The sequence below is a fragment of the Rhipicephalus sanguineus genome, chromosome 7, assembly GCF_013339695.2.
Source record: "Rhipicephalus sanguineus isolate Rsan-2018 chromosome 7, BIME_Rsan_1.4, whole genome shotgun sequence".
NCBI classification, from domain to species: Eukaryota; Metazoa; Arthropoda; class Arachnida; order Ixodida; family Ixodidae; genus Rhipicephalus; species Rhipicephalus sanguineus.
Window position 1 is genome coordinate 152140954 of NC_051182.1, and position 24624 is coordinate 152165577.

The 24624-nt window shown below is 46.1% G+C and overlaps 1 protein-coding gene across 1 annotated transcript; it reads left to right on the plus strand.

Moving 5' to 3' along the window:
* The first annotated feature begins 1846 nt into the window (after window positions 1-1846).
* Window positions 1847-13689, plus strand: LOC125756249 (somatostatin receptor type 2-like). Its single transcript, XM_049417561.1, has 2 exons — window positions 1847-3555; window positions 13633-13689. Exons 1-2 carry the CDS (start codon window positions 2434-2436, stop codon window positions 13687-13689), a joined length of 1179 nt encoding a protein of 392 aa, XP_049273518.1. The 5' UTR covers window positions 1847-2433.
* The last annotated feature ends 10935 nt before the right edge of the window (window positions 13690-24624 follow it).

The following is a 24624-nucleotide window of genomic DNA, read 5'->3' on the forward strand; positions in this document are numbered from 1 at the left end:
AATGAGAACTAACAGACAATCGAGCCGAGGAAAGTATAGGGGATGTTATATGTAGTAATTGCGATATTTACAATACTGCCAGTCTCTACTGAGACCATAATAGGTGGGCACTATGTAGAGATGCTATGAATGCTCATGACGTTAACCAATCAGCAATACAGAAAAAAAAAACATTAACATCAGCTTTGAACTTTATACATAGGCAATTCACACTATACATAGTATATAAACCAAATACAAGTACATATGAAATGGCAAATTAAACAATATAAGCTGTACACACGACTACATGCACAAGTTACAAGTACACGCTGGTTGTGTGATTGATGCCACTGGCAATTTGAGCATGCGAGGAGATTTTTTTCAATTATTGACTCAAACTGAGACAATGGCTCAGCGTTAGTGGTTAGGAATTAGAAAGAAATGTGAAGAAATTAAAGTGGACGAAAAGATAACTTGCCGCCGGCAACCTTCGAATAACGCGTCCGATTCTCTCCCACTTGAGCCACGACGGCGGCCATCCCCCCGTTCACTTTATCAGGTACACCTGTGCATTTAAACCTGGGAGTGTTAATCAGTGCCCCTTTTCGTTAAGCCGCGTAACGTGGTATCACATGAATGATGTCGTCATGGCGTTACCGGTGCCAAAACTTGTGACGTCATCATGACGTCACATCCCGTGATCAAGTCATCGCACGACATCGTCGCTTGGTCAAGTGTGGGGCGATCCCGGAGGCACTGCAAAGTTAAGCAGCTAGCTGTCCATAAAATCAATCAACTATTTAGTTAATTGGCTAATTAGCTAATCATGAACTAGATAGCCAGGTATACAATTACCTTGCTATTTAACTAACTAAAAACCATCGTGTAGGATGGCCTAGCTATCCGTCTGGTTATCAACTAGATAGCCTGCTAAATATTTAGCTAGCTCAGTAGTTACAACTAACTTGCTAGCTAACTTAACGCGCTAACCAATTAGCTGTCTCTCAAACTAACTAACTAGCTAGCTTACCAACTGACTGACTGACTGGCTAAGTAACTTGCAATCTGACTGACTGATGTACTTACTGATTTACCAACCGTCTAACGAACTAACAGCCTTCGTATATAGGATAGCCTCTAACGCCGCGTCGCGGCTGCGGCGGTAAACATCCGCGCGCCTTTTCATCGCACGCGAACCTATTTCTTATATCGAGCTATTTTCGTTCGTTTTCCTCCTTTTCTTCTATTCATCCCACTCACTTCTCCGCGAGCGAGCGCTCAATAACCTATATAGTCAGGTCTACAACTACCTTCTTAACTTAACTAACCTAACTATCTGACTGGCTAACCAATTAACTATCAAACCTAAGCAATTAACTATCAAACTAACCAACTATACCCAGTTAAGTGGCTATCTTGCTAACCACCAACTAGATACCAAGGTATACAATTAGCTTGCTAAAACACAAACAAAACACACTGACTGACTAACTAACCAAACAACTAACAAACTAAAAGCCTTCGTTAAGGATAGCCTCTGACGCCGCATCGCGGTCACGGCAGTCAGCATCTCTTCACCTTCTCTAAAGGGGATGATCTCGCCTTCGCCTCAATGCTGGATACGGAGAAGAAGACGCGATCGCGCGCCTTTTCACCGCGCGCCATTTTTATCGCGCTATTTTCCTTCACTTTTCGTTATCTTTTCTTTATTCATCCCACTCACCTCTCCGCTAGCGAGCGCCAGCGCCGCGAGCGCCTGTAGCGGCACGAGACGGCGGCGACTGCAAGCTGGAGCTAGCAGCATCACCACCTCGCGCTCCTTGGCGCCGCACACAACATCCCGGCGCTGCCGCCGACTGGAACGCCGACGCCGGGAGAAGTTCGAGCGGCCGTCGTCGCTGGCGCTCAAACGGCAGCTGTGTGTGAGCGCCGCGGCCTCCGAAGGAACGCCGTCTACTAGGAAGACCTCCGGCGCTCCCCGCAACTCTCCTCCGGCAGCGTCAGTACGTGTGCGTGTGTGTGTGCGCCGTACGTTCACTCGTGTTGAGTTTTGACATCGCGTCGAGACGTTCGGGTCGTCGACGAAGTGTTAGTGTGTGGAGTGTTTGAGGACGCAGCGACGGGACTACCAGCTGTCTTGAGGATAGAAGACGTAGAAGAAGCCCGGGAGGTGGTTTGTTCTTTTCGAGTCGCGCGCGACGCCGGTGATCGGCGGCGCCATGTTGGCCGGGAGCTGGAGCGGATCGATGCCCGGAGACCGGCAGTCGACGGCGCAGCAGCCCGGGTCGTGTCGGAGCGCGCGCCGACGTCGGGCGTGGTTTAACGTCGTCGACGTCCAACGCCGCTGACCCATAAAAAAAAAAGTTTGGTCCGCGACTCTATCCCCCTCTCTCTCGGTCTCTTTTGTGATATCTCGCGGAAACGGGATCAAAAGAAAAAGAGAAACTAAGAATGAATGAAACGATACTGTGCCGCGCAGCCGCCAACGGCTCTGCGAGTCCGAGGGCTCTGGCAGCCCTGGTACCCGCAAACTGCAGCGCACCGGCCACGGTGGCCGAAGAGCCATTCTTCACCAGCCACCCCGAGTTCGTTGTCGAATTCTCCAAGCTGCTATACGGACTTGTCTGCCTCGTTGGTCTGTGCGGCAACTCTCTGGTCATCTACGTGGTCCTACGGTTCTCCAAGATGCAGACAGTCACCAACATGTACATCTTCAACCTCGCCCTAGCCGACGAAATGTTCCTGGTCGGCTTGCCCTTCTTCATAGCCACCATGGTGTTCAAGTACTGGCCGTTTGGCGCAGCCATGTGCAAGGTGTACATGACGACCACGTCCATCAACCAGTTCACCTCGAGTCTACTCCTCACCGTAATGTCGGCAGACCGGTACGTCGCAGTGTGCCACCCCATCTCCTCGCCTCGATACCGGACTCCCTTCATCGCCAAGTTCGTCTGCCTGACGGCGTGGACAGTGTCCGCTCTCCTCATGGTGCCCGTGTACATGTACGCTAGCGTGGTGGATGCCGGTCCCGTCAAGTCCTGCACCATCGTGTGGCCGGAGTCGGCCGTCATGAACGGTCAGGCCGCCTTCACCCTCTACTCGTTCACCCTGGGCTTCGCCATACCGCTGCTCCTGATACTGCTCTTCTACGTGCTCGTCATACTGAGGCTGAGTCGCGTCGGGCCTCGTTCGCGGCATCGCGCAAAGCACCGCCGCGTCACGTACCTCGTGCTCACCGTCATCACCGTCTACGTCATCTGCTGGCTGCCCTACTGGGCGGGACAGCTGTACATCAGCTGTCTGGGCGCGGCGCAGGCCACCGCGTTCACGGTGACCATTTTCCTGCTCAGCCAGTTGCTGTCGTACGCCAATTCGGCCGTCAATCCCATACTGTACGCCTTCCTCAGCGACAACTTCAAGAAGTCCTTCGCCAAGGCGTTCACCTGCGCCGCGGTCGCGGGCGCCCGCGGTTCCGGACGCGGCAGGGAGCAGCCGCAAGAGGACAGCCTGTTTCCGAGGTCCTCAGCGGCCCCTGGCGGAGGCGGCGGGAACACTCAGGCCACAGTCAGCAAGGTGAGTCCGCTAAGCCACTTATCTTGGCATCGTGAACATCCGGGATCTTGAACGTGCGGGATCGTGAACACCCGAGATCGTTCCGCTAAGTCACTTATCTTGGCATTAATGTGAACATGCCGGGATTGGGAACATCCGGGATCGTCAATTCTGACCGTGACGCGAGCAGCGTCGTTTAGTTTTAGTTTAGTTTATTCGCAACAAGCCTGTTTACGTTTACGTGGTTGAGGCATATCAGAGTAAAAACTGCTAGAAAGTAGCTTGACAAAGCTCGCATACCCCTCGTGTAGATGGCAGCGCAGGGGTAGAAAACACAGAATACACTGATAAGGCAACACATAATTACAGTGTCATTAGGACAAGCGGTGATATACAGTACATTGCGGTGACAAAGTCATAATACAACAACTTGAGGCACTTATGTTTGGTGCATTTCTAGCTCTTAAAAAATAGCGGCACTATTTCATACTACATTACACTGCATCATAAAAATAGTTCTAGCATGTTTTTAACAGAGAAAGAAGAGAAAGAACAGGTGGTTGTATCTTGTTGCGTGATTTTAAACTTATTTAAGGTATATGGCAACGTACAACTAAGTATTCGAAATCCATAACTTGTGCGCGGGTGTAACGCACCAGTGTTCATGGGATCGTGTCGAGTAAATTGCAGTATTTTCGTCTAAGTTTGCGATTTCTCTAAGCAACACAGTGTTTTGTTTTACTTGAATTCAACAGCACTTAGGAATACGGAAATCGTGTATTTTTTTTTCTATGTTCACGATATGGCATTTTGAAAAAAGTGAACTAACGTGTCATGTTAAAGATACATTAAGCGTCGTTAGCGCAATCGGAACAAGCAAAAACTGCCGCGCTGTTGTTTCATTTTTCCGTATACACCAACCTGTAGGTAATCAATCTCTCTATTTTCTGTTGTATAAGGTCACATGAAGTGAACGTGGTATGCAGAAAGCTAGACGGTGGCGCCTCGCTGTCTAGCCCTTCGGACGGCTACTCCTGCGAGCACACTTACAAAGCAGTGAAGGCAACCACGTGCGATAATTTCAATGTTGCTTAGTAGGATGCTTCAATAGCATTTAGAATCAGAATTATATTTCATTGAGTGACGAAGTGTAATGCGCAACTTAAGATAATGAACTGTTCGGAAGACTCAGCCGGAAAAGAAAAGCCGAGGCGCGAAGTGTTCCATGCACCCAAGAAGGGATGCGTATTTTTAGGTGAATCGGTGCCCTTTCGCGCCTTTCTATTTTTTTTTTTTTTGCTGTTTTGTGGGTCACTGAAAACCGAAACGTTACCAGTACAGCATTCCCAGCGATATCCTCGCTGCCATGTATTTTGCGCTGTTTCGTTTCCGTTGGGCAGCTAAACTTTCTGATGTCTCTTCGTGTGCAGCGCGAACGCGCCATCGTGGTTAGTTTGAACTGACCGCCACATCGGAACGATCCGATAAACGCACAGGCTGGTGCTGAAGCTGCTACTTACGATCACATTGCATCATCATTCCGTGCACAACGGCACTTGGAGGCCACGGGCATCATAACACAAACCTGGGTCGTACCTTAGTACACGACTTGCTCCAAGCTTGAAATTGTATATATTTAATAGAGTCCTGCTATTTGTACGTCGTCGCCACCTTTCGAGGACTGACTTAATACAGATTGCTGTACATTGACACTTTTCTTTTTTGCCGTGTCAGTATTGCGAAGATCGACGTCATAAGAAACACCCCGACCTGCCAGATTGGAGTTTAGATAGATAGATAGATAGATAGATAGATAGATAGATAGATAGATAGATAGATAGATAGATAGATAGATAGATAGATAGATAGATAGATAGATAGATAGATAGATAGATAGATAGATAGATAGATAGATAGATAGATAGATAGATAGATAGATAGATAGATAGATAGATAGATAGATAGATAGATAGATAGATAGATAGAGTCTTTGATGAGCCACAAGCACAAGAAGTTGCCCATGTGGTCTCAGTTCATTGTTGCAGCAACATGCTCGTGTTTTCCGGTATATGCCGATCTTGTAGCCACCGTTTCCTTGCTGCTTTTCTTTATTTCACGGGTACTGCCCTCACGCTGCTTCAGAATGACGACTTGGTTAACTTGCCTCGTAGTCTATAGTGTGTCAATGAATTTATGCTCATTTTTATCTACAGATTGCCCCTATTTATGCATGTTTATCTATTTCCAACATGTCGTTGCTCAAATGTTGGAAAACAAGGCACCCATGCAGGCTTAGAAGGGATTGGCAGGCTGCGGTTGATATGTAGGATTGTATATAGGCAAACGCTAGCGCATACTTTGCTGCCAGGTGGTCTTTCTTGAACACTGTAAAAAAAATTGTTTTGCAGAGAATGACTTCTACTCGGTTACAACCTAAGCTAAAAATATAAGCTCCTCCCACCGCCATCACTGTACCTCCCACAGAAAATTTGCATAAACCCTCCGTCCAATAGCGATTGCTCACTTCTGTGACGTCAATCACCTCTCGAGTGTTTCAGATAGTTGACCTTGCCGCACAAACACACATTTGTATCGCTGGTTTTAGGTCGAAAACTTGAACGTCCTGATAAATTCCGTCAGAGATTCTGACATCGCTGCTTGGCCAAACGTCATGTTTTATGTAGTAGCAACGGACCTTTAACTGATAGTATGCGTAGTTTTGATATTGGCCGAGAAAAAGAATTTGCGTTTCGAGCGGAAACCAGCTAGCACGGCTGTCTTTCACACGTGAAGGGCATGCGCACCGCGCTTCTGTGGGCGGAGCTATTTTTTCTTAGGTTGCGCGGTTGAAATGCAGAATTGTATGGGCAAGCGCTAACGGATACTTTGCTGCCAGATCGCCTTTCTGGAACGCTCTAAAAAATGTCTGTTTTGTAGAAAATGACTTAGTAAAGAGAAAACAATTTCTTTTAAAATGTAAAACAATGTTTCTTGTTCCATTCGAGCAAACCGGCGCCTCGACGGGTTTCATTGTTCGGCTTCACAGATGTTTTGGAGAAGTTTTCCTGGCTGCTCTGTTTGTACATAAAGGACCTTAAAGAATTGCATGGCTGAATTTTTTTAAAACGAAAGTTTTGAGAAAAAAAGAACGCATACCTTTTTGTCACGAAAGAAAAGGATTCCTTTGTATAACTGTAAAGCTAGCAGTTTTTGTTCGCGAGGCGGTTGCTAACCTAACTAGTGGCAATTTTCTTTTTTGTTTTTTTGCGATTCGAACATACGAGCGAGGTTTGCTCCTCCAACGACAAAGAAAACGCAGGCATAAGGAGCATCTACTGTGCTTATGAATGGTTATGAATAGAACAGACCTTACTGGCTTTTCGAGCTTGCACATCGCGGTCATTTGTGGCGCGACCGGTACCACCATTATCCGGCTAAATGTGCTTGCGGAAAAGCGTTTTCTTTTTGTTTTGTCGGTCACCATTCCTCAGAACCTTTGATCACATAACGACGAATTTCCGAACTGAAATCGTTGACATTAGATTTCCCCAAGCGACAGCCAGTTAAAAACATTAAATGTGAGTATAAGGTACAAATGAGACTAAAGTTTCTCATGTGACAGGGGCATCTATCTATCTATCTATCTATCTATCTATCTATCTATCTATCTATCTATCTATCTATCTATCTATCTATCTATCTATCTATCTATCTATCTATCTATCTATCTATCTATCTATCTATCTATCTATCTATCTATCTATCTATCTATCTATCTATCTATCTATCTATCTATCTATCTGTCTGTCTGTCTGTCTGTCTGTCTGTCTGTCTGTCTGTCTGTCTGTCTGTCTGTCTGTCTGTCTGTCTGTCTGTCTGTCTGTCTATCTATCTATCTATCTATCTATCTATCTATCTATCTATCTATCTATCTATCTATCTATCTATCTATCTATCTATCTATCTATCTATCTATCTATCTATCTATCTATCTATCTATCTATCTATCTATCTATCTATCTATCTATCTATCTATCTATCTATCTAAAGCTACCACGGTTTTTTTTAACGTGCTTTTGAACGGTTTTACTGGCGCGAATCATTTTTTTAATATGTGCTCTATGTTCCTAATTATTCATTTAGCCCTGGTCACGGAATCTGGCCATCGCGTGCGAGAATCGAACCTACAAGCTCAGGTTACAAAGTCCCAGTTGCTACAATTAGCCCATAGCCCTCAAAAACGGCATCAATCATTTTTACCGATTTTGGTAACAACTTTATTGATGGTCCGGCAGATCTCTTTGAAACTTAACATATACGCGCATGCCGAAGCAAAACAAATCTCAACCGCAGCGTATCCAATATAATTCCCTATGAATACATGAAATGCTGAACAAAACCCATATGTTTCCGTTTTAACGTATGCGATCATATGCAAATATATTAGGATTGCGACATTTAGGTTTACCTTTACGAGTGCATTAATGAAATTAACTTCTTTTATATGACCGCGCTCGCGCGCGCCAGCCGGTATTTTTTCTTTATTTCTTTCATTTATTCCCTTCTTTTTTTTTTTGCGTTACAGAATGCCTCTCTCGTGCTACTTGCGGAATGTCAGCGGATGTCGCTTTTTCGTGTTTTTCTTTTTCCGCACCACGTATTCAAGAGTGGGTTCACTGTCCCATTGAGTGGCGTTTTCGTGCCGAGTCAGCGTGCGCGAAGGCCCGGCTTCCGTGCCGGAAAAGGCGTAAACAATTCTGCTCGTCTGAACGTTTGTTACAAAGTGTCACTTGACGGCGTCAGTATATCTTTCACGGGCTCTGATTTTTCACGGAACCTCGAGGAAATGTCTTAGAGAATATGTTTCGCGCGCATGTATATACGCAAGACGCTCTTTCACTTCGACCCTCTTTAAGGCTCGTGCCTAGCAAAGCTCGTTTCTCGAATCGACACGATATCTTAAAAAAAGAAAGTTAAGAAATAAGCAAACAAACGAGGCGTGTCGTTACAAGTCTTGAAGGGTTGTAACACGGCGCGACTGGTCGTAAAACGTTCCTTGTTTCACTTGTCTCAGATGGCTCTGCACGTTTTAAAAGCGTAGTGAAGAACGTTTTTTTTTTCTTAATTTTTTTTTTAAAGCGAGGCTTCTGTGTTTAGAAAAAGTTTATTTCATCGTAGGACGCTACGAACATTTAGAAACAGTGTCCCTACAACAAGAACATTAAGTGCTTAGAAAAAAATTATTCCATCAAAAGACACTACGAACACTTGGAAACAGTCTCTATACAACAACGACACTAACATACACAAACGACTAAACACAATATGCATGAAACGTTTTAACAGAAATGTCCAAATCCACAGGGTGTCCTTTACACATGCTACTAAGGACTAACATACACACACTTTTCACGAAATACACAATGTACATGGCGATGTATATACACAACATACATGACTGTGAACATTTCGGCATATATGTACAGCAGATGATATGGTACATGTAATTTACGTAAATGTGCAGTGTTAGCATGAAATGTGTACATACAAGAACCCACACACCAAGCACACACAGAAATAATCAATACAAACAGATTATATGCATTAATAGATCACTGCTTGGTGAGCTGGTTACAAGAAGAGAAGCTTCTATAGGTTACATATTTTGGTGGCGGCAGCGGCGGCACCGTACGCGAAAACCCGGTGCCGGCGAGCGTACAGAAATGCGCCCCTCAATGGTGCGCCGGTTACACGGATATTTGTATGCGCTTTTTTTTTTTCAATAATTGATGCTCTCTCGATCGTGGCCTTGTGCGCGATCAGTCGCTTCTGATATGGCAATCTGATCTTTTATCGAGCTCATTTCACGTTGCCACTTTTCATTGTTGCCTGGACGTGAATGCATGGCCGTCGTTGTTGCCTGGAGCAAATGAAGTGTGGCGCCGCTAAGCACGTGCGTGAAAGTCCGATTCCCGGCGTACATTTTCCCGCTAGAGGAAGTGCTCCTGATTTTCTTTTTTCCGTCCCTCCATGCTGCGATAGACAAGATTAGGTAGCAAGACAGTGAAAATGGCGGGAGAGAGAAAAACGCGCAGAGACGGTCGTCTGACTCCGGCATCACATCTTTTTCACGCGATAGAAATAAGCTTACACACTTTTTTACGGCCAATTAGTTCGTAATCTAAATTAACACATTAAAGGGAACGGCGATCTCGCATTCTAATCTGTCAACTTCGGGACGTTGGCCTTTAGGCCGGCGTTCGGAAATAGCGGGAAATTGCTTGTCTCACCTGCGCCATGTCGAACAGCGTCTTGGATTACTTGGATTCCCGTGCTTCCCGTTAGACGCAAGCTGTGGATAACTCTTAGGCTGTCATTAACTCGAGGGAGTCTACCCCTTTTAAGGGGACATATCGTACTCTAAATAGCCGAACATTTTTTTTTCTAAACACAGGTGACACACACACACACGTGAAGCTTCGCTTGCTCCCAGTTTCCCGATAGGGAAAGGGCTCGTGTATTTTAACAACGCAACTGTTTAACACCTTGGCGGGCACCCCGGTTCGCCTCGAAACTATCATCATCACGAACGGCCTTGCGCGTGCAATGCGGTAACTGGGCCGGCGTGGGATGCAGTAATTCGGACAGGAGAGAGAATGAGTACAGAGAGAGAGATAGAAAGACAGAGATAGAAAGGAACAGACACAAAAAAGAGGTAGAAAAAAAAACAGAGCAAGAGAGAAATATAAAGATAGAAAAAAAGAGGAAGCGAGAAATAGAATCGGGAAAATAAGAGAAGAAACAGGAAAACAGACAGAAATAGATAGAAATAAACAGTGAGAGAAAGAATGAAATGGAATCAGGGACAAAAAATATAGAAGAGAGAGAGAGAGAAAAAAGAGGAACAAAGAAAGAAAAAATAAATAAAAAGAAGCAAGGAAGGCCGCCCAGCTCCGCTCTTGGCACTAGTGCAAGCTGCCAGAGTTTTTTTTTTTTGACATCGTTTTCTATTTCAAATAAATGCATCTATAGGTTAGTGCCTACATGCGTGGCACCAACTACTTACTCTTACTGAATGACAATTTTCATCGTAATGTGCGCAACAAACACGGCGGATTAGAAAAACACGCACGGAAGAACATCCACATACTCAAAGTTTGGGTACTACAACTTAGGTGTTCGCGCTATAGAAATGTGCGCAGAACAGATATGTTCCTATAGCATAAATATCCACACAACAGAAGTAATCAAGGAACAGACGTTATTTTCGTGGAGTCTTGATGTTCCAAATACTGGCAGTATAGGCTTCTTCACCGGAGAGAAGCACTTCCTTTCTAGACTGTGGCCCTGAAGTACAAAAAGGCTGACGGCAATGCCTCGGCAGTGCATTTTTTGAGGGTCGCGCGTATTTCCCACAGTCCAAAGGGGATTATGGCGGCGCCCAGGGAGCCTTCTGTGATACTCTCAGTAAATTCTGGTACGTTGGAACGATTACTGAGACGTGAATCGCACTTTTGAAAAAGAAAGTCAAATCGCCGGCGTGCCTCTGTTTAAACACGGGGTACGCGTTTGGATGTGTTACATAGATGCGCAATCAGATATGTGCAGTGTTCACGCGATAGTACGTGTCTATGCAAGCCCGTGACCAGGGTCAATCGACATATTTCGAACTTATGACCCTAAGTCTATATATTTTTGTTGTCTTACTGCGCCAAGTAGAGCGCACGAAGCACGCAAAGTGTTTGTCCGTCGTCTGCTGCCACGTACTTCTGTTTCGTGATAGGACGCCATTCGCGCATCTCTCAACCGGAATGGAGAAGCAATACGCGCTACCATAATATAACGTCCAGACCACACAAGGGGGCACGCGACGAACACGATTATTTGCTCAGCGTTATGAGGTGAGGCCGAATCCTATAATGTATTCAAGCACGCGAGATGCGCGCGCACTAAACGAGATCGTATGCTAAGCGAACTAGCAGACGACATGGGCCGGACGCAAACAGACAGACGACGAGCAGACGACAGGTCAGGTGGTCTAGACAAACAGACGACAGCTTGGTCCACGCAGTGAGTGTAGGCTGATATATACAGACGACAAGCAGACGACAGGAACAGACAGACAACGAGCGGACGACAGGTTCGCCCACACGAGCGTAAGGCTGATGTAAACAGACGACAAGCAGACGACATAGACGATACCGTCAGTTCGCGTGAATTATATGTGGTCGTGAATGCATGCCGTCAATCATCTAGTGAAAGAAAAGCCGCGTCATTTCCTAGAATTCTCGCGGGAGCAGATGAGTTCATCGCTGGAAGAATAACAGGCGGAAAGAATAGACCCAAAACGGTAATCTAGCCTACGAGAGGGCTATAGGGGCCTTCCAGGGGTGTTAAGCCGCACCCAGACGCCATGACAAAATTACTATGCGGTTTCGTAGATCAGTTCCACCGTGGGGTGTCACGTTACAGGGGCGGTGGACACGCAATTCGTGTCGCTATGTACTTCACCTCACCAAGAATGTGCGTTGCAGTGAAGGCTACATTACGAAAAAGAAAAGCTGCACTGCGGACACAAAGCTTGCACAAACATGGACAAAAAAGCATCTCCTAGCAACTGCATCATTTCGTGAACAAACACAGCCTGGTAGTTGCCACACGGGCAAGATTGGGCACACGGGGCCCCTAGCGTTTCGCATCCATCGAAATGCGACCGCCGGGATCGAACCTGCGACCTTCGGAACCAAGCGCCTTTTCGCTGCAAGAGTTGTGCTTTTGGTATTGCTTTAAGGGTAATTTACTTATATGAAAAACATTAGCTTTCAGTGGCATGAGCACCGAGTAACACTCTGGTTTCTGTTCCAAGTACTTCCGGTCGAGCTTACTTCCGGTTTAGCGAATATTCAGAAAGTCTTGTAAAAAATCAAACAGCGTGTCACGATATTACTGCTTCTGGAACATAAAAAAAGGTATAAAATATCACATTATCACGCGAAAAAAACAGAAGGAACAGATAAACACAAGAAAACACATAAGAAGACAAAAGAACAGATAAATACAAGATAAACACTCGGAAAACACAGGCGAATCAATGCTCCGCAGTTTCGTACAGCTTTGACTTAGGCTGGAAATGGTTTTCATTTTTGCTCTCTTTTTATGCAATAATTGTTGGTGTTTAACGTCCCAAAACCACGATATGATTACGAGAGACACCGTAGTGGAGGGCTCCGAAAATTTCGACTACCTGGTGTTCTTTAACGGTGCACCTAAATCTACGCACACGGGCCTCAAACATTTTCGCCTCCATCGAAAATACGGCCGCCGTGGCCGGGATTCGATCCCGCGACCTTCGGGTCAGCCGTTGAGCACCATAACCACTAGACCACCATGGCGTGTTTCTCTCGTTTCAGTGTCCATTTAAAGCGAGGCGAAGTTACCGAAATGACCATAACGGGACGTGTAATCCTTGACACGTTTCGTCTCGCCAATTGGTTTTTGACCGCTCGCCATGGCAACGTTGTTGTCGATGAGCGTAGCACTCACGTCCATCTGTCATTAGACCGTACCTCTGGGTGGGTACTCAGGAGTGTGAAAGCCAAAAGCGATAAACGGGCGCTAGAAACCATTTGCTTTGGTGTTTCTTTTTTTCTTTTTTATTTTTTTTTATTTTTTTTGCGAAGCCGGTTTGCTTCGCCCAAAATGACCTCGTTTAAAAGGCTAGCCTACTGACTCGAAAAAAAAATAAATAAAATATAACGAGAAACGGAGGTAATGGTTGAGCCATTAAGTTATTGAACGGATATATCGGTATCGAAAAGGAAAAAAGGGTGGAGGGGCTTAACAAGCTGTAGGTGATAATCGATTTTGAACACGACTCGAAGAAATGGGTTTTGACGGAAACGTGTGATGTGTAGGACGGACGACTTTATCATGGCTGTCCGTTCGACGGTAATCAAGAGAGTGCTCAGAAGACAAAAAAAAATTACCCCAGTTCCACCAGTGTGAAATCTAAAGAAGTATCGAAGCTGCGGTTCTCCTGTGTTTCCCTTGTGATTTTCTGTATATTTGTGTTCGTGTCTGTGATTACGCTATTTGTAGAGATGCACGGGACAGGACGTGTGGCAGCCCCCGCCCCACCCGCTCCTGCTACAGTGACATTAGGCCCTATTCAGGCTCGAGCCGCCCTTCTCCGTTTCACTGTGAGGCTACCGCTTCGTCCGCGACTACCGCGACCTAGAGTCACTGTATATGCTACCTTTAGGTAGCAGAGTAGCGCATAGGTCTGGCTAGCAACCACAGCTATGCGGTGAAGTCGCACTCCATTTTTGCAGGCGACATGCCTACCGCGTCGCCGATAAACATGTCTGGCGTGTCGAAGGCCGGCGGTAAACGTTGGCTGTCGATGACTAGTGTTAATTGAGTGAGCTGCAGCGGCGGCGTCGAGAAATACAAAAATTGGCCCGAGCGTCAGCTTCTCCGCAATGCATGGTTGCTAGCGGCTCTGGAAGACAGATGCGCAACTCTGCTACCTAAAGGTAGCATATACAGTAATTCTACCGCGACCGAGAAAGTTACGCCATCTATGGGTGTATCTGGGAACCGGAGCGTGACATGCGGCGCGGACACTCGTCTGTCGTCAGGCCCAGCCCTAGAAGAACTCCGCTGTTAAAAAAAAAATGCACCAATGAAATGAAAGTGTTGGGAGGCGGTACACGCAGAATCAGGCGGTCGAAATTGTCGCTACAGTCGAAAAATTAGATTATTACTCCGGGTGTGGTTGTAACACGAAACAAGAAATGTAATTAGGAAAGCGCTGGGCGTTGTGCAGGGCCTCGTTTTGGCTGTGACTGCAATGCCGCGCCATGACAAGGCCATAACTGTGTCACGTACTGTCGTTGATAATCCCGTGTCATTGCAACGCTGAAGTTTACGAGGGCCCTGTCGCGACATATCGGTCGGCTTACGTGACGTACGCCGATATTGGACCTTTGATTGACTGATTCTTCTTACAGCAGAACTGTTATGGTCGTAGATAAAAAAATTACCATCATCATGAACCGGCACTCGCTCAGTCACCGCCCAAGCGTTCTGTACAGATAGTTAACAAGAACTCCTCCCCATGTGTAGGGTAGCAAACTGGACGTATAGTCTAGTTAACCTCCCTACCTTTCCTACATTCCTTCTCTCTCTCTTTCTCGTTAAGAAGAGAGGCTAAAAGGTGCCCAGCAGCTCTGCCGTGACCCAGCCCTGCGTGACTGCAGTGCACGCTGCGCTAATTTTGTTAACCACACGATTATAGTTCGTACAAACTACACACAAGTCGTTCTGACTCACAGTCGCAATGGATAGCGTAGCTTCCAATGCTGAAACGCCCAGAAGGATAGCCAGAATTTTTTTTCTTTTTTTGGAAAGGGGGGGGGGGGTGGAATTGAAGCCCCTCTTAGCTACGCGAATAGAAATGCACTTATAAAATCGTAGCGGCGAGTCAACACAAGAGATACGAAATCAACGGCACTACATTAAAAAAAAATTAGCATTAAAAGTAAACCGGCTAGTTTTCGACCATCAGATAAATGCATGGAGGCTAAGCAAAAAAAATGATGCAGCTACTGCTTTAGGAGTCTCTCTACGCGAAGCATTATAAGTTTATAAACTTTGGTGTTTGTTGGCCACACCGTACGTAAATAAGGACTAGCCAACATTAGAAATTCATAAACCGAGGCAAGCGATAATCAAGCAGGAATAACCAATGCTTGTAACATGCGAGTGATTACGGTAGGCCAATACATTACCGTTTACCCTTCGCAAATATCAGAAAGGATGAGTTGGATGTAGGTGTCGAAGAGGAGGGGGGGGGGGGGAGCAGGAGCCCACATATAGAAAGGCGTCACCCTCAATTAAGTTTACGAGCCAACTCTCGCAGCTATAATGCTAGCCTGTGTAACGCTTAACTTTCTTTGACGTGGCATTAAGTGTGAACTTCGCGTATAGTTAACGCGCATTCGTTATAGATTAAACGCGACGGTGGGTAAGTGTGGGCGCGTAGCGACGCATTAACAATCCACCCACCTCGCTGTTTTAATGAATGAACAAGAAAGACTTGCACCCTCCGCAACCAAGCGCGCCGTACCAAAGTACTGGGGCTAATAGTGTACAGGTCGGGGTTGGGTGCACGAAGGGTAGAAAAAAGGGGGGGGTGGAGGGTGTAAAGGGGTGGCGCGTATGTTGGAAGGACACCGTCGACGCCGATGGCGGTGCCCTCTTGAGCCTAATTTAGTGCGGCATTGCATCTTTTCCTTTTTCTGTGAAGCTAGGCGCTTCGCAGCCCTATTCATGCAGGTATATATAAAGTGTACAGGACAGTGCCGTTTCTTTATGTAGCATCCAATAAGAGTGGGGAGTAAACAGCGAAAAGGGCACTGCGTGGAGGTGGCGTAAAATGGAGCGTGCATAGCGCGCCGGTCGCGCGTTCATTAGTGCAGAGAAAAAAAAATAGAGAGAAAAAAAAAGAAGTCGTTCGCGACGCAGGAGCCCCCTTTTACTGCTTGGGGCACCCTGGCGGTAAACGTTGGAGTTAGAGAAATGACGTGGCTTGTTAGGTTTTTTTTCTTTGTGCTCCGAAAGGGTATTGGTAAATATGACAGTCATACGTACAGATTTGAGGGTAGATGATCGCAGGTAAAGTGGAAGAAGAAAAAAAAAGATAGACGTAGACAGAAAAGGCTTGTGAGCAAATTTTAATGCTGCAGTTCAAGTATGTAACTACCGCTATCAGTTCATACGTATCAGTCACTAGTGTTTACTGGCTACTAGTGACTGATATGTTTCTCAAAAAAGAAGCGCGCATGTCGCACACCGAGTTTGCGAATCTTCTTAAGAAGATTCTACTCGTGCCGAGGAAACCCTATATGCTTACCTCAAACACTGACGTCATCGACGGTGTGGTAAACGGAGCAGCGGGAACTCTACGAACGGGAATCGCCGGGTGCCCGTACTGCGTGCTTCTTCGGGTTTCCCAGTAGTGGAGCTGCATTTAGCACAGGATTTAGAACTACACCAATCGCTGCACAGGAACGAGTTGGTTTTTTTTTTTCAACGCGACTGTAGAAACGATATAATATAACGGTGCAGTGTAATTCAATAAATCAGGACAGCAAATGAAATTGGGCTTGGAAATGGTTGCAATGTGAGATACAGAATCGATAGGCGATGAATGTTATGATCGCCGTGCTCACGACAACCGATATCCGCAAAACGATGCTACAATTATTACACAACGTAGACCTTACAGCTCACGTAAAACGCCCGCAAAGCATTGCGCCTAAAGCAGAGTCTTCATCGCGATACAAAACAACAACGAAAAAAAAAAGACATCACCGTCCGAGCACTCCGTACACATGGTTAACCAGCGAATATGAAACGTGCGGCCCCGGTGTTTATCACGTGATTATCTCAGAAGTGTGTTCAGTTGTAGCTTTTTATTTATCTATCACCACATTTAGGAGATGCATGCTTCAAACTTTGCGATTGGTGACGTTAGGTTAAGCAATATGAAGAACACCTAAATGATTTTACAGGCAGCGAATCGCGTTGTGGCAATTATCATTCCTAGGTATATATGCTGACAAAACCTGAATATAAACCAGTGCAAGCGCTTAGACACTTGGAGGTAGCGTGTGCTAACAATGCTTCTTCATCACAGTTTCTGCGCACTCACGGACCACCCCATTTTCCCACCTCCCAGCCACATATAACTTATCTGTAATAACAATAAAAAATGTACGATGGCGTTTTCCGTTGCCGTATCTCCACAGTGGATTCTCATGTCATCGTAGTGAAATCCATTCATATGTTTGAGGTAGTTTCACCACACCGTGAAACATGACCTCATCGCAATCGATTCGCGATAGATTGCGCATACATATGTCGGCAATCTTCAAAAGACAGGCGGATCCACGGCCGCTTGCGACAGAGTCCTCCGGATGCGGGGTAGCTCCGGTGTCGTCCGAGATAGCGAAACCGAATACATTGTCGCACTTGCCGTGGAACGCGGTGGTCACGATCGTTGCGTCATGCAGACCGCGGTGACGCATTCTGGGAATCAGCACACCCTATATACACGCATAGTGCTGGAAAGGGCGAATGGAATACACGGCCATCTCAGGTTTAAAGAGTTCTAGCTCGCTATCGACAACGCGTTTCTTATTACATACGCTTACTGCTTAGTCATGTTTATCTGATGCAAAAGAGTCGATTACCCATCTATTGTGTATTTTAGCTACCATTCAGAAAGTTGAGCGGTTGCATTATCTAACCTCGGGAAAGTGAGGTTGTCGTCGGGAGATGGTCTGTGTCGTTAGGATGATCTTCTGTTGAATCAGCGTACGTTCAGCTTTTTCACGATGTCTCGTGCTTTGCTGCAACGGCTTGTGCCTTGTAAGCATGTCGTCTATTTACACAAAATTCCTTCTGTTTTGTCACCACATCGCTTCATCGGTATGTCTTCTGTTTGCCATGATGCTTGCTGCTTAGTATATACGTATTCTGATTCGTCATCGAAATTCCAGCTTGAACTGTATACGTCTTATGCTTCGTCAGGATGTCTCCAGCTTTCTCCCCACACCTAGCGCGTGGTCAGTACGTCCTCTGCTTCGTCAGGATGCGTTCTGCTTTGTTACGATGCATTGTGCTTCGTCAGTATCTTTTCTACTTTGTTACGATGCTTGCATGAATGCCCTCTGTTTAAACACGACATTTTCTGCTTTGTCCCTACACCAAGTGTTTCACCAGGATGCCTTCTGTTTTGACATCATGTTCAATGATTAGTCAGTATATATAGTCAATTTCGTCAGGATGCCTTCTGCCTTGTCACGATGCATTCTTCGTCGCCATTCTTTTTGTATTGTTTGAACTTATTAATTACTATACCGTCGGCTTGATTAGAATGTCTTGTTCTTCGTCAGGATGCATCCCAGCGACAACGCTTTGGATGATACATCATATTACGATTGTAGGTGCAGTCGGCCACAAAATAATACGGACCACGTAAGGGCGTGGCGAAATTGCCGTCTGCTGTCGAGAGCATAGGTCTCTCTGCACAATCGCGAGAGCAATGCTCTCGACAGCAGACGGCTGGCCACTAGACGGCGTAGACGGCGATCTCGCCACGCCCTTACGTGGTCCATATTATTTTGTGGTCGACTGTACGTACGCGTATATAGTAGACTGTTTGAAAGTTACAGGTATTCTTTTCCGTGGCGTGTAGTGTCGATGCAATATTAAGCAGATGATTAAACTATGTTCTTTTTACTCAACAGCAATGAATTCTATATTATCTTTGTATGCTTTTCCTCAGTGAATTTAATGATCTTTATTAACGGGAAGTAGATAGGGGTTTCAGAAGCACTTTCGGGGTGACCAAAAGAAAAAAAGGAGAAACACCTTTCCGTGTAAAATTGGCGAGCTTATATAAAAAATGGCGCATCAGCTTTCAGATAATCTATTGTCTACGCTAAAAAATGATAATATACAAAAACGTCCTCTTTTTCTGAAGCCTACCGCGTTTATTCGCGTAGCTCCAGCATTGGCTAATATCTTTCAGTACAGGTGATGACTCACTGTTGGTTAGCGTCAGCTAACGACGGCTGACAATGGCCATGACCTCCTACAACGATGCAGCGAACTGATGTGTGTGTACTATCATGCCTCTGTCGCATTCCACACGTCGCGGTGGTTTAGTGATTGTGGTGCTCTACTGCTGACCCGAAGGTCGCGGGATCGAATCCCGGCCGCGGCGGCCGCATTTCGATGGAGGTGAAATGCTTGCGGCCCGTGTACTAGATTTAGGTGAAAACTAAAGAACCCCAGGTGGTCGAAATTTCCGGAGCCCTCCTCTACGGCGTCTGTCATAATCATATCGTGGTTTTGGGACGTAAAACATCAACAATTACATTATATCTGTCATGCTCCAATAAATACTTCGCACACGACTAGAGCTCCCCTTAGAGAAATTCGTCGTAAACTTTTTTTCTCTTGCCTAAATAATAAATTCCACATCCTTTATAAGCTTTACAAACTCCCATCTCACGGCGGCTAATTGATATATGAAACCGATAATCCATAGACCGCGAATAAAGTTCATATCACGCGGACGTGTGCGCAGCCGCGTATCAGCTCAATTACTCGCGCGTTGATCCGTCGGATTAGCGCTCCACAAATCGCCGGATGAAGATCCACGAAGTGAGGGCGAGACAGTGGGGGAGAGAGACAGAGATTAGTTACTTGCCGGACGCCACCGTATAAGCCGCGCGACGAATAAATCCGAGCCAAGCCAAGCCAGCAGCCCTGCTGGCATCCGATTTGACCGTGCAAGCCACGGGGAGTCGCAGCCAAAACTTCACCAACATACACCGAGCGCGAATTCGGAGAGTCCATACCTAATTATCTCCCCTAATCTCATCATCTGCTTAACTGCGCGCAACTGCGGATCAAGATTCGATAATCCGGTCGGCGGTCTCTTTCAGTGTGATATAGTTTTTCGAGCGAAGCCTGTTACGGCTCACGTATATCGGTGGCGGCGTCGTACGCGCAAAACCCGCCGCCGGTGAGCGTACAGAAACGCGGCCTTCGTAGTTGCGCCGGTGACGTGCGTACTTGTACGTGCCGTTTCTCAATAATTGATGCCCTCTCGATTGCTGGCTTGTCGCCGATCAGCCGTTTCCGATATGGCAATCTGATCTTTTATCGATGTGACTCCTCATTTTAAGTTGCCACGTTTCATTGTTGCCTGGATATGAACGCATGACCGTCGTAGTTGCCCGTAACAACTGAAATGTGGCGCTGGTAAACACGTGGATGAAGGTCCAATGCCCGGCATGGAGGATGGAAACTGTCGGGAGGAAAGAAAGAAAGAAAGAAACGAAAGAAACAGAGAAAGAAAGAAAGAAAAGAAAGGAAAGAAAGAGGGGGAGAGAAAGAAAGAAAGAAAGAAAGAAAGAAAGAAAGAAAGAAAGAAAGAAAGAAAGAAAGAAAGAAAGAAAGAAAGAAAGAAAGAAAGGTAAAGTAGTGCGTCAGCCACGTGCACGCCAAACTTCGCTAGACCCCATTTTCGCAACAGGGCAAGGGCTCCTGGGTCTTTTTAGTGTATCCCGCATCGATGGCGATCGCCACGCCGCCTGTGGTGGTCGGGTGATATTTGTCGGTCGCTGGATACCGGGGTCGCGTACATGGTAGGCAATATATTAAGGCGAAAGCACTAGACGCTTTATCAAACAGGGAAAAGTGACCATCGGCGGCATCAGCACAAAGTGATGCAGAAAGTTATCATCACATGATGTGAGAGGGAGGGAGCGTAGACGTCACCATATGACGTCATAATGACGTCACACATAACCAAAATTTGTGACGCTATTATGACGTCATGATTGCGCCATCACATGACATCAAAAGTGGGCCGAACACGGAGGCAGTGCGAAACCCCGTAAATTGCAGAAAGCTTACAATGCCACCGATCCTGGAGGCAGTGTAAAACTACGTTAGTGCAGAAAGCTTTCGGAAGGGCATAGGAGTATCAATACATCGACAGAGAAGAAAAAGATGGCTTTCACCTTCGAGTCGTCTTACGTGACTGCATAAGGGACCCTGTGAGTTTCATTATATTGTTTCAAAAGAAAATTTATCCTTCTCAATTGATTTATTGCTTCACTTCAGCGCCCCTTTAAACCTTCTACATCGAGCAGAACGCCCACGCATCAGAAAAAAGAAAGGGGGGGGGGGGGCGGTTAAAATTCGACCGAGGCGCATTCGCTAACGCCACGCGCCGCCAGGTACAGCTCGGCACGCGGCGCCCGCAGGTGCTGCCGGCCCTTTTTCGACCGGCCTGTCGTCAACAGGTGGGTGGGTGGGCAGGCAGAGCGCTGATGCGCGAGGACCTTTTCCCGCCGCCGGCGCGGCGCAAGCGTGACGCCTGCCCGCAGCAGGTGTCACCGTTGGCAACGCTATAGATCCATCGTCGTGGTCGCGGTCACCCACCCTTCTTCGTCTCACCCTCCTCCTCCACCGCTGTTCCTCCTTTCTCACCTTTCCTCCTTTCTCACCACATTCGCACGGACGACATCACAGTGCGACACCCACCCCCCTCCGCCACATCACACCTGTAACTCGCGATCGCCGGGCTGTCCGCGAAAGGTGACCAACGGAACGCCATTCAGCGCCGCATGTCGTCACATTGTATCCGATTGCTGCCATCTTGGCCGCGTGCGTGCTCCCCCAATCTCTCTCTCTCTCTTTATTTATTTATTTATTTATTTATTGAAGTTACGAATAGGAGAGGTTGGTGCCTTTACGGCGGCACCGGCAACTCCTCCACGCTTAGCGGACGAAATATGAAATAAACAATAAGAAGAAGAGCACAAAATGTCGTACCGTAAAACACGGGATGTGTAAATACAGTACAATCCAACAGCACATGAGTCACGCGTAGTCGAGTACGAGATCAGGCAAGTAAAATAAGTTCACATGTATGTACACGTCCGCAGTCACATATTCTGAATGGCTTGACATACGCAGGAGAACACAAAAAGACAAATAATTACACGTGACGTGAAACACACTACACAACATTACACGATTCTGAACATATAATTTTCAATCTCTCCCATCCCTTTTTTTGTTCAGGGTAGCATACCGGTTATGCTAAAATGGTTAACATCCCTGCCTTTTCCCTCTCCTCTTTTACCTTCCTTCTTGGTCGTGGAAAGGGGCGAGGGGGTGCTACCGTTGGGCGAGGGGGCTTGCTGCTTCTCGAATGTGCTACCGCCGTCGCCGGCGACAAGAAGCACGCTCCTTGAAGACGTTTCGTGTATACGAGACCGCGAAAGACACAAAATCGATCGAATCTTCCCTTCGCTGCTTCCACTGCATGCAAGTCTTGGGCTCCGCGCCGCGTGTGGGGAGCCTACGAGAGCTATGGAGACGTTGACAGGTCGCTGTATGCACTGATTTCCTTTTTCTGCTCGCGGCGGATAAAAAGAGAGCCCTTAGTCTTCGGGCAGTTTGGAGAGATCATAGTAAAGCGATGCTATCTATCTATCTATCTATCTATCTATCTATCTATCTATCTATCTATCTATCTATCTATCTATCTATCTATCTATCTATCTATCTATCTATCTATCTATCTATCTATCTATCTATCTATCTATCTATCTGTCTGTCTGTCTGTCTGTCTGTCTGTCTGTCTGTCTGTCTGTCTGTCTGTCTGTCTGTCTGTCTGTCTGTCTGTCTGTCGGTCGGTCGGTCGGTCGGTCGGTCGGTCGGTCGGTCGGTCGGTCCGTCCGTCCGTCCGTCCGTCCGTCCGTCCGTCCGTCCGTCCGTCCGTCCGTCCGTCCGTCCGTCTATCTATCTATCTATCTATCTATCTATCTATCTATCTATCTATCTATCTATCTATCTATCTATCTATCTATCTATCTATCTATCTATCTATCTATCTATCTATCTATCTATCTATCTATCTATCTATCTATCTATCTATCTATCTATCTATCTATCTATCTATCTAATATTCCAGAACTCTTGTTTCTCCGGTTCTTCCTAACATTTGTCGTAGCGATATCACTTCAAACATAACTTCTGTCCGCGACCTATTGAACCTTTCTTCTTCTATTTCCACTTCCACGTGCCGATGTTTCCGGCATTCGTTATTATAGAGTCCTTTTTTTTTCTTTCTTCCTTTTGTCTCAATCTCTCTCGCTTGCTGAAGATTTCCTGAAGTGTAATTGCTCCTCAAAAAGCGTTACAACTACCATATAACAGTGTGACAAGTATACGCTTTCGCAGTGCTTTCTTTTATTTACTGGTTTCCTTCTATAATTCCTCTCTCGAGAAGAAACTTCTCAGCGAACTCTTAAAAAAAAAAAAACTGCACGTTTGTGCGCTCGACACCTGAGCCGGCGTTTTCTCGCGAAGAGAAAACACTTTTAATGTCAGCGCTCGAGGAGATCTTACGTAACGGCTCCAGCGAGGGAGCCGATAGACAGAGCCCGATATCCAGCAAAGTGAACATGAAACGACCTTAGAGAGCAAACAAGAAACGAGTCACGAAAAGCCGCTGAAATCGTTTCTTGGAAAACGCGATCGGGGAGGCGGCAGAACGAACTAAATGGCTTCCGTTCCGTACATCTGTTTCAAGTGAAAAAGTTTTGATCTATATATATGCTGTGACGAAGACAGGAGCACCTGCCCAAACTTTTGTTCAGTTGTTCGTCTGTTTGCCATCTAACTGGGATATTATATATATATATATATATATATATATATATATATATATATATATATATATATATATATATATATATATATATATATATATATATGTTTGCTCATAAGCCCTGACGAAGACCGGTCCACCGGTTGAAACCGTTGGCAAATAAAAGTAAGATAACCGATTAGTTGTGTCTCTTCTCCTCCCATGTACGTTTGGCCCATTGGAAAAACTTCTTAACTAACGTTTCGGCAGGTGCTCCTGTCTGCGTCACAGCATCTGTGTGTGTGTGTGTGTGTGTGTGTGTGTGTGTGTGTGTGTGTGTGTGTGTGTGTGTGTGTGTGTGTGTGTGTGTGTGTGTGTGTGTGTGTGTGTGTGTGTGTGTGTGTGTGTGTGTGTGTGTGTGTAGACACGTGCGTGTCACTTATGTTGAAGTTTTTCTGACACCTTACACGACAAATTAAGGCATAAAATAAAAACATGGTGAAGTGACATGAGAGTGAGTAACAACTTTATTAGTCGAAGGGGTGAGGGGTAAGGGAGGCTAAGCCACGAAGGTTGCCAGGCTGTGCTTCTCGATGACTTCTTCCGCTCGTTTCAGGACCCGTGTCTGGATGTCTCTGTCGTTGCTGGAGAGAAGGGCCTCCCATTGTTCATTGGGATTAGGGAGTGGGAGGTTGGGGAGTGGTATAGGGGATGTGCCGTTTTCACTGAAACGGTTATATCTCTCATTTTTTTCATCTTTCAATAAGTTTCTTTAGCACAGTACATGAAAATACCGAACACTATCTTGCGGTGCGTTGCCTTTAGCGGAAGAAAAAGTGGCG